The sequence below is a fragment of the Indicator indicator genome, chromosome 19 (assembly GCF_027791375.1).
Source record: "Indicator indicator isolate 239-I01 chromosome 19, UM_Iind_1.1, whole genome shotgun sequence".
NCBI lineage: Eukaryota > Metazoa > Chordata > Aves > Piciformes > Indicatoridae > Indicator > Indicator indicator.
The window spans coordinates 16,685,054-16,698,489 of record NC_072028.1 but is presented as its reverse complement, the minus strand read 5'-3'; the positions used below and the strand labels follow the sequence as shown (position 1 = coordinate 16,698,489).

General features: G+C 39.9%; 1 protein-coding gene across 2 annotated transcripts; it reads left to right on the top strand.

Moving 5' to 3' along the window:
• Positions 1–231: 231 nt before the first annotated feature.
• On the top strand, positions 232–9,884 carry AKTIP (AKT interacting protein). 2 transcript variants are annotated; one of them, XM_054389581.1, is made up of 9 exons: positions 232–288; positions 1,519–1,724; positions 3,473–3,537; positions 3,627–3,727; positions 4,976–5,064; positions 5,138–5,236; positions 5,490–5,597; positions 6,215–6,275; positions 8,959–9,884. In XM_054389581.1, the coding sequence occupies exons 1-9, from the start codon at positions 247–249 to the stop codon at positions 9,067–9,069; spliced, it is 882 nt and encodes a 293-aa protein (XP_054245556.1). In that variant the 5' UTR covers positions 232–246; the 3' UTR covers positions 9,070–9,884. The 2 variants fall into 2 exon arrangements, with proteins under 2 accessions (XP_054245556.1, XP_054245555.1); XM_054389580.1 differs by having other exon boundaries at positions 247–288; positions 8,962–9,884.
• The last annotated feature ends 3,552 nt before the right edge of the window (positions 9,885–13,436 follow it).

Sequence of the window (13,436 nt, the reverse complement as noted above, 5' to 3'; positions counted from 1 at the left end):
AATTCTTTCACAGGTAGCTGTATTGTTATATTAGAGTCTAATATCCAATAGAGCTTTGGAATTTTACTTGTGAACTTACAAAAATAGAAAGCTGGCTGCAGAGTTGGATCTGAGTCTTGTTTATATGTTGAGTTATTAATGTGAAGAATGCATACTAACTCTGCATCTTTTTAGGGTATAAAACAGAGAGGCCTGAAGACACGCTGAAAACACTGAGAAGTTTGTCCCTTGTTTGGAATACACGTTATGAACCCTTTCTGGAGCATGTCTACAAGTTCTGTGCGCAAGGTATATGACAAATGGATGCTTCAAGATGTTAGCATGTATTGTAGGGTGGCAACGGTTCTGGACAAGACTGTCAGGTGATCTACAAGTACAATTGGAGTGCATGTTTTATCCCAAGGATTGTGATCATCTTTTTTAATAGAAGTGTAAGCTTTGAGCTGCATTAACTGGAACATGCCTATGTATGGAATCTAATACAGAGTTTGCCATTCTCTCTTATCCGAAGCATCTTTAAGTAGGAAGGATGAAACAAACTTGTTCAAACGATTGAAACATTTATTTCTTAGGACATTTGTTTGCTGTCTTAGTCAAGTGCTGCGTGTGCAGAGAGTGTGGACAAAACTGTCTCCCCATAATGCTATTGCTACTTCCAATGATAGCAATGATAAAAGCATGACAGTTGTAGGGTTATTCACTTCTCAGGTGTTCTGTGCTTACATAACTTTGTTGATGAGGCTTGTGACTTAGGTATTGTTACTAGTCCAAGTCTCAAGTGCATAAAAACAACTCTGAGATCATGTCTTAGTGATCAATTAAGTAGAAAAAGTTGTTTGCTGGTTGTTTTGTAGTGATTTGTTTTGGTTTTGGTTTTTTTGTCATTTTTAGTAGAAGATGACATAGGCATAAAAAGGTTGCTACAGCTGAGCTATTTAAACTTTGTGTCACTGTCAAACGTTGATTCTCTTACAGTGTAATGGGCTATATGATCAGTTCTGAGGGGGATGTTGGTGTCTGAAGGACGGGCAGGAAATGAAATACATGAGTTTTTCTGTAAAAGGTTCTCATTCTGTCTCAGCTTTACTACACTACTTTTAAAGACTCTTTGAAGTCTACAGCGCAAGGATCCTTGTCAGTAGAAATGATTTATCTTGATGCAGTGTGTGCTAGAAATAGACTAACTTCTAAGCTGATGTTATAGATTATCTGGTTCCAGTTTCTAAATAAATATAAGCCTCCCTAAGCGTTTGTCCTAATCTGCAGATTTTCTATCCATCATTGCTTACTTTGGTACTTGTAGGCTAGGTCTGATCAAATAAAAGTCTGTTTAAAAACAAAACCCAAAGACACAATGCCACTACCTCTCTACTCCCATACAATAGAACGCTGAAACCAAGGGTAATGTTTCATTGGCCAAACTTGAAATTAGGGAGGCTGAGCTGAAACCTGTGTTGAATATGCTAAGTGTTTATGAAATCCAGCCTGTAAACTCCTGGTTCTCTATTAATCTAACAGAGACCTGACGCTGAAGAGAAAACTCTGAGTGGAGAGGTGCGTACCAGTCCTCTGCGAGCCTCTTCAAAGAAACAGTTGCCTTCTATTCCAAAGAACACTGTGCCAATAACCAAACCTGCTTCACCTGCCGCCTCATCCCAGTCAACCAATGGAACACATGCTTCTTATGGGCCTTTTTATTTGGAGTATTCCCTCCTTGCAGAATTGTAAGTTTTCACTCTTCTGGGTCTTTTCTAGGTCACTAGGCTAATGAAATTCAGTGGGAAAAAATCATGCAAGGATCTAGTTCTTGCCTGCTGTCTCTGCCATAGTCCTTGAAGAAGACAGTAAAACCTAAGTTTCACAAAATTCTGGAGCGTCAGTCTCAGTCTCTTGGGGTAGAAGGGGAAAAGAAAATGAGATGAGATTTTGAGGGATGTGAATTCCTGTATTTGTCAGTTTTGAATTAAACACATTGTGGGTTTAGGAATCCTGACTAGTTATCTTCAAAAGCTTTTTTGGTCAAAAATACCAATTTTTTGAGACAAGTATTAAAATAGAAGAAAGCAGATGTCTAGTGGGACGATGATTATTAATGTATGGTACTGTCTGATGGTGCTAACTTCATCAGGGGATGTTGGAGCTTCCTTCAGTTGTTACCTGGAACACTTGAATTCTGCCTGATGTGGCTTATTAAATGAATATTGGGAAGGCTCTGTTCTTTCCTGTCTTTCAGTGATATTTAACACAAAACTAAAAAGGGAAGAGTTGGTGCAATTTGAGTAGCTTTCTTTGGACCAGCTGCATGCAATTCACTCAAGTGACTGCTCTGGGAGCGTACAGGTCTCTTATTTGTCTGCAAAATTTTCTACTTGCATAAAATTACATGAAGTGTTTTGTGCTACAGGGTTGAAGGGACTTCCTCTGTAATAGACATACTGGATTCTCAAGTATGTAGTGCCTTTTGGAATGAAATCCCTAGAGTCCTTATGCAACACTCAGTTTTTGTGTTTAGCTGTTAAACTGAAATTGAAAACTCTTCAGAACATTATCTTTTTTCCCATGGAATTGACCCGACTTCTTAATTCAAAAAAGATATTTTTCTTCTGCACCATGCAAAAATATATTGCCATCGTAATGTAAGGTCTTCTAATATAACAGATTAATTCTTAGGGAAATAATAATGAATTTTATGAAATAGCAAGCAAAGAACTTGTAGTATTTTGCTTTAAGATAATTGTTTATTTGTGCAAGCATGTGGAGTTCAATTTAATGGACTCAGCTAGAAAACCTATCGAGTGAATAATTTGGTTTATCATTTATAGTGCTCAGTAGAATCTGCACACCGTCCAAGTACAGCTGGTTAAACTTGCTAACTTAGATTGCTCCTTGGTTGTGAAAACAAGGCGTATTTTGCCCTGTTAGTGTTGTTGATTATCAAATGGCCTCTCCTAAAAGCCAGAGGGAGCAGTAGAAACTCTTTTCATAATGCACTGGTCACTGATGACTGAAGATCATGACTGGATTATCATCACAAGAAGTGAAATGGCTAATAAGTGCAAGTTTGGGAAAATTATTTGGTTTGTCTGCTTAATGGGATGCCTGAAATTGCTTGATCCAGGTTTCTAGGGATTCAGTAGAAAAGTGGAAATTTCATTGCTGACATGTATTAAATACATCTAGTGGGGAAAGAATTTGTTTCTGCTTTTCAACTTGCACTTCTATCAGGAGAAATTGTTTCCTGTTATTAACCCTTTCTGTAGAGGGGTAGGAAAAGCAAGAGTGAAAGAGTATGGTTTCACCAGTTTTCTGCCACCTCCTCCTGCAAGGAGTCTGCTCTTGGGCAGCATAAGCTTGTGGAGGAAGTCCCCTGTTAAGCTGTTGGTTGTATGTTACGTTCTGGGTTTAGTGTTGTCATCTTGCTGTAGGTCCAGTGTAGTTGTGGAGATGTTCTCAATACTGATTCTGATTGCAGCACCATGGTTGTAAAGCAGAAGTTGCCTGGTGTCTATGTGCAGCCATCTTACCGATCAGCATTAAGTAAGTTTAAACATAACTTTTAACATTTCTAAAATATATTTTTTTCCACTTTTAAATTCTTTCACTCAAGCAAACTTTCTCATTTGCAGTGTGGTTTGGTGTAATATTCATCAGACATGGGCTCTACCAGGATGGTGTGTTTAAATTTACTGTCTATATTCCTGATAATTACCCAGATGGAGACTGCCCAGTAAGTGCTTGTGTGCACCTTGGATTTTTCTTGTGTTCTGGTGTTTTAAGTGTGACTTTTTGTTAAAGCTAATATACTAGTTGTCTTCTCGTTTCCTTGAACTAGTTTTGTTCAGTTGTCTGGGTTCATTTGTGATCTCTTGTTCATAGTTTCTAATATCTGTGGAGGAATGGTATTACTGTCACTACTAAGGCTGGTGTAGAGTGAGGTTCCTGAGGTTAGATCCATTAGAGCATTAATCAACCAGTTCTTTACCTCAACTCTTGATCTGCTACTTCCTTGGCAAGGTAATGCTGAAACACATAAAGAAATAGGCAATTTCTGAGTAGTGATATAATGGAACTTAAAAATTCATGCATGTGTTGTGCTTGCTGTAATACTGCAGGATTTCTTCCCTCTTTTCTAAATGACATTAAAACAAAGAAATGAAAGGATTTTGGGAGAATGTTGGTGAAACAAAGGGAGAAGGAGATAGTATCGTGTTACCTTCCGTCTCTGCTTTCTCCTCTTCTCCATAGGAAGAAATATCCACATTATAAAAATCTTGTAGCAGGCTGACTCTGCAGAGCAGCAGGCCTTCTTGGCCAGATTTCTTTAAGAGGAGGACTGGAGGACAGGTGTATGTAGCTGCTGTAGCTGGGAAAAAATTGCTGTGTCAGGAAGATGCCTGCTTGGTGTCAAGTTTTGTGTGAAGCTATCATCCTTAACATTACAGAACTAGCAGGAAACAGTTTCAAAGGTTAGACTTCAATATCTCTCATACAACTATCATTCTCTTGCTAGAATAGGGCTTTAAAACCTTCCTGTTGAAACTAAATTTTCTTTTGGTAGAATTCCCAAACAGCAGAGCTGTACAAAACTGAAGATGCTGTGATGTCACTGCACAACTAATGTGTACAATAAAACTAGCACTAATTGTAGCTCAAGTATGTAAAAAGCTTTTGGTTACAAATAGCTAAACCAGAAAAACTCTTTTAATCTGATCTTCTCTGATATTATTACCTATGCTGCACTAGTGCCTGTGCAGTTAGCTGGATTAGCTTCCTGGTTTGGTGATAAGCATGTGAAAGAGGGCAAGACCCTGCATGTAACATGGGTGTGTTGGGTTACAGTTTCACAGTTGATTGCTTTCTTTCAAAACAGTAACAATTAATTAGTATTTGGAAGCAAGATCTGACTGACCTTCACCCAGCTGTTCTAGCATTAGGATTGAAGCTGTCATAATGAATTTATTTTCTTCTAATGCAGCGCTTGGTTTTTGATGTACCTGTCTTCCACCCACTAGTAGATCCTTTATCTGGTGAACTGGATGTGAAAAGAGCATTTGCAAAATGGAGGTTAGTGGTAACATATTGGTGTATAACTTGAAAGAAGTTTGTTCTTTTTTTCATCGTGTTTTGTTCTTTTTAGGCGAAATCATAATCACATATGGCAAGTGTTAATGTATGCTCGCAGAGTCTTCTACAAGATTGATACAACTAGTCCTCTGAACCCGGAGGCTGCAGTGCTGTAAGTATCTTCCATGTGAACACACGTGGTCTCTTCAGAGATCTTTGCATAGACTTGCAGAAACAAGGTTTGTAAAATTGTTTATCAGTATATGGTGTCTGCCTCCAGAATTGGTTGTGCCAGAAACTAAAGTAGAGGCTTTGCCAAGTATGTGCTTCTAGAACAAACGTGTGCTTCCTTGGAATTGCTTATTATTTAAACTTATTAAATTAATAAGTTTATTTATTTTAATTAACTTATTTCTCCCTTGCAGGTATGAAAAAGATATTCAGCTATTCAAAAGTAAAGTTGTGGACAGTGTCAAACTATGCAGCAGTCATTTATTTGATCAGCCCAAAATAGAGGATCCCTATGCAATAATGTAAGTACCCTGACCAAATTCACCATGTTTTAATGTTTCATAAGCCATCTTTGGTGTTGCGTTGTTTCCCTTTTACAATTAACAGCAATATACAATTACACTTTGAATATTCCTACCCTTGTTTCCTTTTGTTTACTATTAAGTGAATCTTAAATATAATTAGACAGTTGTTTCCTGTTTTTTCACTATGCAACCAAAATCTCAATACCCCCTATCCCCCCAAGCAAACCCTAAAACACCCCAGCTCCCTCAAGAAGAGATACCCATGAATAAATATTGCTTTTGGACTTTCTTGAACTCAGCTTGCATAACTATAGCTTTGGTCATAATTTTCAAATATTTTAAGCTTAACTGCTTGGAGGATGGTGCAGTCAGCTCTGTGATGAATGAGAGTAGTGTTTCATGTAGCACCTGCTGAATTTTAAGTTCTCATTGCAAACAAAAATGTAAACCCTAAGGATTTCTTGTTGAACCAAAATTGAATTTAGTTCTACGAAAAACTCAGACTTGTTTACTTGAAATTCAACAAACTAAACCAAGGAAAATTGCTGTTTTCTGCTGCCTATGCCATAGTTTGCAAAAGTACAAAGTAAGAGAGAACTATATTTTCTCCGTAGTTTTTCTCCATGGAATCCAGCTATACATGATGAAGCTAGAGAGAAGATGTTGACTCAAAAGGTATGCACGAAGTCCAGATTCTCACTGCAGTAAGGGTTTATTGCCTGATAAGGGATGAAAGGTTCTCTGCAACGCACCTGTACTAGACAGAGCTTTCTTCAGCCCTCCTTTGGACCAGCAGGCATGCTGAAACTGTCTCCTACTAAATGGTTGTCACTGTTCTAACTTCAGTATGTTAAGCAATTCGTTGTTTAGCCAGCTAGAAAGGTTTTTCAGTAAAATTGTTGGCACACTTGGCAGATTATTGTTTGTTTGTTTAGCGAGGGGAAAGAGCTTTTCTAACTGCCTGTTAGCTTGTTTTGCATTTGTTGTGGTTGTTATCACTTCTGACAGTCCTCAACTTTTTGTTCTCTTCTGCTGAGAGATTCCTCATTACTGAATAAAAGCTTTAGGGCCTTCTTCTCATTCAGAACTTTTTGAAGTGACACAAACAGAATACCTTGTTTTCATCTCTAGTGCCACTGATTTCTAATTAGATGACATCAACTAATTGAAGGGTGCTAAGAGTTCTATCACAAAGTACTCCTGACATAGAAAGAATGTGTTGGTTCATACAGCTTCTGCCTGAGAAACATCCTGTGGGGTGGGTGGTGGTTTTTTGTTTGTTCAGGGGGTTTTATTTTATTTTTAATTATTTCTTTGCGCTTGATGAGCTGGCACACAGCAATTCTGAGTCTGCACTGAGTGACTTGACAATTCACTTGCAGTGCTTAGGGATTCTGAAGTGGTGGCTGGTATCTTTGCTGGACTGGCAAGTTGCTGATTTTTGGCTCCTTGCACTAGTGCTATGGTGTGGTTTCCTGATTTTCTTGTAGTTGAAAAAAATATAATATTTTTTGCCAGTCCAAACCACAATCTTGCGTGCTGCCAGCTTTAGCTTCATGTTCTTGCATGTCATCTGGTATGAATAAGTTTTTTACATTGATTTTAACACAGTATGCTCCCTGTAGAGTCAGTGTAGCAATGTTCCTAACTGCCAGAGTCACAGCAGGGCTTGAGATGAGGTGGCCTTTATCCAGCTTGAGAATACACAGGAAAATATGTTGATTGGGTTCTGAATCCTTATCTTCTTACAGAAACTTAAGTACTTTTGACTCTTTTTTTTTTTTTTTTTTTTCTCCCTCCTCCTTCCTTTTATATATTATTATTCTCTCATCCTTTGTATCAAACTCCCAAAGGAAAAGAACAAGTTGAGGTACTTGAAGTGGAAGGGATGTGATGTTGCCTCTGATACTGATAGCAAACAATAACTTTTCCTTCCTCCTTTTTCTTTGGAGATGCATGCTCTCACAATGAAAGCAAACATCTTCAGTGACTGTCGTGTGTGCAGTATTTCAGTTGCTGGAGTAGTTTGTTGATAGCAGGAATGGCCCAATTTCTGTGCCTTTTGGGTGGTTTGTTCCAAAACGTCATTGTAGCTGAGAATGTTCTCTTGTCTCTCTGTAAAAGGAACTTTCCTAATCCTGTATCTTGTCTTTACTTTCTTCTGCACCCCTGGATCCTTTTTGATTACCCATGTTATTCCTGTGCGTTGGAAAACAACTTGGCCATCCCTGCACTGTAGCCCAGGAAAGGCTATGATGTCCCAGTTCCCTGCAGGGCACATGGCTTTTACTAGTGGATATCCTGAGTACAGCATGTGATAGGCAGGTGCCCCTCTGCCAGGCTTGAGCTGAAGAGATCCCTCCTGTTTGCTGCTGTCTGAGTTCCAGCAATTCTGTCCCACGGTGTCACCTTGTATCCGCAGCATGGGGAGGGAAGGAACAGTGCAGGTTCAGTTTTCTTGCTGATGTAATTTACTTAGCCAGGCAAAAGGCTTCCCATAGCATGACAAAAGCTACTCACTTAAGTATTGCTTTCTAGAACTTGATGCATCATTCCAGGTTGGTAGCTGGCGTACAGATGAGCCTGTAGCAGTGTGGAGGCAAGGCTACTTCCTGGTATACAAAAAATCTGCTAGCTAGTCTGTTTCTTTGTCCTGCTGGATTACAAATCTACTGATACTTGAAATTGCATCTTTCTCCATTAGCTTCATGCTTTTTTGGGGTTATTTTGTCTTCTTAATTGCAATAGACGGTCTCAGGTGTGTGTTGCATCATGTTTGCTAGAAATAATTACTGGGCAAGCCATGATGAATGCTTATGGAGGGACCATCATTGGACAGCATTGAGAGACTCCAGGGTATTATAGCAAAGGTAGCAGTTGCTACTTTGCTGTGTTAATTTGCATTCAGAAGCCCTTAGAAAGTGGAGTACTCCTCCACAGGAGGCCCAGCATTACAAGTTGGTGAGCAGCTGTTATAATGTCAGGTTAATGAAAGAAATGTTTGGATTTGGATTGACAGGTCTTCCTGTGGAACCAAGAAATGTGGCCAGTAGCAGTGGTGCTGGGCCATGGCCTTCAAGCAGAAGGCACTACTCAAAGAGTATCTTTTAATCTTTGTGGTTGATACGGTGCAGGGCAGCAGTATGTGAACCAAGTCATTAAAACCCTGCTGTAAGATCAGGGTAGTTCTGCAGATGCCACACACACTCCCAGAAATTGAACCAGTAGCCTTTTTACTGTTCTCTGAGGGGGAAAATGTTGCTTTTGTGCTTGTTGTTGCCAAAAGTAAAATGGACGGGGAGGGACTGAAGGGGTTTGTGGTATCTGATAGTTCTAACTTCAACTTTCTTCTGCCTAGAAGAAACCAGAAGATCAGCACTGCAAAAGCACGCAAGTTTCTGGCCTGTCATGGGTAAAGCCTGGCTCTGTTCAGCCTTTCAGCAAAGAAGACAAGACGATGCCGACCTAGCTGTCTCGGACAATGGTGCACGAAACACTTTCTGTGGGTGAAGGGAACGTAATAGAGGGAGAAACAGCAAAGCAGCAGCTTCCTTCTTGACTACAGATTAGTAAAATCTGAATGGTAGCAGTGACTCCAGTAAACCTGTTCAGTGGATTACTGACTCGTAATGTTTTACATATGCATTAGGTTTTAAAGGCTTGCCTGGAGTTGGAAGTCTCTCTTGAATACTGCAGTACTTCTACCTGAAGACTGTCTAGGGTGGGTAACTCCTCAGGGCTCCGAAACGCCTGGAGGTTTTGGGTTGGTTTTTAAGTTTTTTGGTTCTTTTTTTTTTTTTCCCCCTCCAGGAATAGCAGTTTTTTAAACAAACCTTAAATTACTGGCAGAAATATTAGCATTGGAAATATGATGCCAGAGGTAAGCTGTGTTCATGCAAACTAATATAGCAGAGTTAAACACTATATTTAAGGGTTTTAAATACTTTTGCTTTCTATTGTAAATATATTAGGATTTGAAATTGTAAATAGACGGTTCATTGATTCCATTTAGCACTTTTCAGAGATAAATCTGGGGATGGTGTATGATGTATTATTGATCTGTAAATGGATATTGTCACTAAAGCACACATTAGTTTGACAGAGTGAAAGCAGAATGTCAGACTTGGTAGACTTTACTACATAAACACTAAAATTAAGGCTGTTAATGGTGGTCTTTTGGGCTAATACGATCTTACAGGATTTTAGATTCCCTAGATATCTAGGGGATTATTTAGGATAGCTTGGCTAATGTGTGTCAGTAGTGACATGTTAAAATAAAATGAAACCATGGTCTAGCTTCTGTTCCTCTGTCTGTCTCTGTTGTAGACACGTAGCAAAGACTACAGCCAGGGTGGAAGCACCTGGATATATGTGTGCTTGCTTGCATGTGTGTTCAGGGCATTAATGGGGTGACAAGAGGTAGTGCACTGGAGAAACTGGCTAAACACAGGTCTGTTCCACATGCAGGAAACCTTTCTAAATGGGTGAGCTCGGGACAGGCTGCTACTTTTTATGAGAGTCTTCCTAATGTCCTAGCCATGCATAATGCCTTATTCCTGCCTAACAGGATTTTCCTATGGAAACCTGTAATGTTCACCCTTTGCAGCTGGGCTGCCTTTTCTTTGGCTTCTGTTACCTGTACTGGGGCCATTAATGCAAACCCTACTGCCAAATAACAAGTAGTAGTTACTTGATGTATATGTAAATGTGATGTAGTGTTATTTGAGATTTGTGGAGTATTTTTGTCCTCTGTGTTTATCTGACAAGCTAAATCCATCTTTCCCTGTTCCCTCCTAGATCAACTTCTTAACCCTTAAGGAAACAGACAAAGACTTTGTGTATGCCATCATATAAGAAATGATGAATTTAATATACTGTTAAGGATGACTTGAGTACCTTCTATGCAGTGCTTAATGTATGAATTAAGTACTTACTCTGTTTTAGGTAACATTGAAATCTTACTGCATGGTGTTGCTTTAAACCTTTTATAGCTTCTGCCTTTGAGATGCAGCAGTTTCCTGGAGCTGCCTGGAGTGTCTAGTGCTGCTGGAATTCTTCTTTAAACAAGAATGCAGAGGGTAGGTGAAGAGCAAGGATCCTCTTTAAGGCAGAGAAGGAAGCAATTCAAAGGTGCAATTCTTGGCTCTACTCTATCCTCTTTAAGCTCCACTCTTAGAAAATGTCTGTTACAGGACCTAAGTTCTTGACTAAATGCTAAAAAAGTCCTTTCTGTATATTCTGCCTTAGTATGTTCATTTATACTCAGTGTAATAAGAGGAAGATCGTTTAGAATGTCTTCTAAAACAAATGTGAGGTTCAAGTAAGAGAATTCTAGTTGTAAGTTACCAAGTAGGTCCTTCTGAACAAGGTATTTGCAACTGAATTGTTGCCCGGAACTCTTGGAGAGCTCTTGCTAACTTGGTGTATGTGAGATAAGGTTATTTATAAACTTGAAGGCTCTGGCAGGCTCTGGTCCTGTGAATTAGCACAGTAGATATAAGCACATCTAATGGCTTTAAATGCACTGCGGGTTTTTTTCTTTACTGCAAACACTGTTGAAGGTAGTGGTTGAGTGCAGATCTTCCAAAGGGATGCTCTTGCCAAGGCTGAGTCAATCACTGGGTGAGAAGTCTGTGGCTTGGTATGATTTTGTAGAGCAGTTAACTCAAAGTAAACTATTTCTATCTTCAAAACAGATCTGTCTCCTCTAGTTTAGAGGTTGAGAAGATGATATGTTGAGGCAGTGGTATTAAGAAATGGATGGAGAAATCTAGAGCGAATGTGCAGTCTGTAGTGGCTCACTGCCCGTTGCTGCTGATTTGTTTTCAGGCACTTGCAAAGCTATTCCTAGAATAAATCCAATTCCATTTGCATCTGTATTGCTACATCATCCTCAGACAATCTTGTGCTTTGTATCAGTCACTAGAGTAATACCTACAGACTCGATGCAGGATATTTTGGTCTTTGAGTCTTGAAACACTGGCTGTTGTCAGATGCATTGTATCTATTTCTACAGCAACATGGGAAACCAGCACCTGCAAATGAAACATTGCTTTCTTGATGTTAATGATGGCTTGTTGGAGCAAAACCTTCAAGCCTCAAAATAAACCAAAGCACAAAATGGATTTGAGATTCTGTGATCGTTTCTCCCATTCCTACTGCCTTGGAAGAAAGGAGTGGGAGGAGAGGCTTAGGACTGGCAAGAACTTTGCTCTTAACTCTTTAAATATGTTTTGGAACAAATGTGTTATCTAAATTAAGTCCTGTGCTAAATTCAGAACTGATGTAGTTTTCTTTCTTTGTGAGCAAAGGAACAAATAACTGTGTGCATGGCACTTCTCTGCTAATGAACTCCTCATTCAGCCATCTTTAGGAAACTACTGCCAGTGTAAAATAGGGGTTTGAAGCTTAACTTTCTTAGTCTTTGAAAGCAAAGAATGTCATTCTTGCCCTTTATTGCCAACCATGGAAGCTATCTGGTCCACCTTACATTGATGAGAAGTAAATCCTGTGGGCAGGGAGGCTGTGAGTCTCCACACTCAGGTGTGGGGTGTTGCCTGAGGTAGCATGGTAGGTGTGATGCTGGCAGTACCTGTGGCATCTCCTGGGCCACGTGCAGCTGTGTGGACCCCATGCAGCTCTGCAGACAGCTCTGGGCTTTGTCTCCCAGCATGGATGCCGTTGCTTCTCTGTGGGATCTTTGATGAAGAGATTGAAGACCATGTCCAGCCCTTGTGGAAAAAAGTGAGTGATCTTGCTGCTGATGTGCTCCTTTAAGAGGGAGGGGGCTTGCTGCTGATTTGTTTTCAGGCAATTGCACAGCCATTTGTAGAATAGTTCTGACAACATGCACTTGTTCTGTTTCACTCCATTGTCCATGTGGTTAACAGCCAGTGGCACACAATTCGAACAGAGATGGTTTTGGTCAAGCGTGACCCTGCTGTTGGGCAGCCTGCTGTCATGAGCCCTTTTTGCTAGGGAGGTGTCTAGAAGGGGGCAAGGCATAGCTAAAGTGGGCTGTGTAAGATGGACTGGGCTTGTAAAAGCTTGAGAGAAGTGGTCAGCTTCCTGTAGCCCAGTAGAAGGGAAAATGGTACAGTTCTTTGTCACTTTCAACCTCAGTCAACTCTCCTCTGTGTGCCACTGCATGTTTTAGCATCTGGCAGGTTATGAGGAATTGCAAGTGCCTTGGAGTTGTCAAGTGGCTGTTTTGAGTTAGCAATAGGAAACAAAAATGGGAAACTGATCTGGAAGCTGAGCTTGTGTTGTCTAGAAAGTGGTGCTATGTGGTTTGGGGGTTTTGTTGGTTTTTGTTGTTGTTGGTTTTTCGGGGGGGTGTTTTGGGTTGGTTAGTTGTAGTTTGGGGGGTGTGTGTTGTTGGGTTGATTTGGAGTTTGGTTATTTTGGTTGTTCATGGTGGGTTTTGGTTTTATTTTTTGGTTGTTGTTTTTTCCAAGGGTGTGGGAAAAGTTTTTGAGTGCTCATATGCTGGCCTGGGATGAAGCTACAAAATACTGTGAAGGTTAATTATGTTGCTGCTGTTATTTCTCTTATGCTTTTCTTGGGAAGGTTGAAATTTAAACACTTTCAGGTTTAGTATTAGAAAACTTTAGTTAAAGGACTCTTGGTATGAAGGAGAAAATGGGCCTAGTGCTGTGCTGAGCACCACGAGCAGGGCAGAGAGACAGAACTAGTGTTTAACTAGAGGGTGACAGTTCCTCTGATTATTCAGAATAAATTTGTAATCAGTGACTTGCAGATTTCCTTAGGTGAAGGGCTTGTGTGGAAGTTTAATCCCTTCTAATCTTGGGATGCTCTTTCAATCTTGGCTGCAGC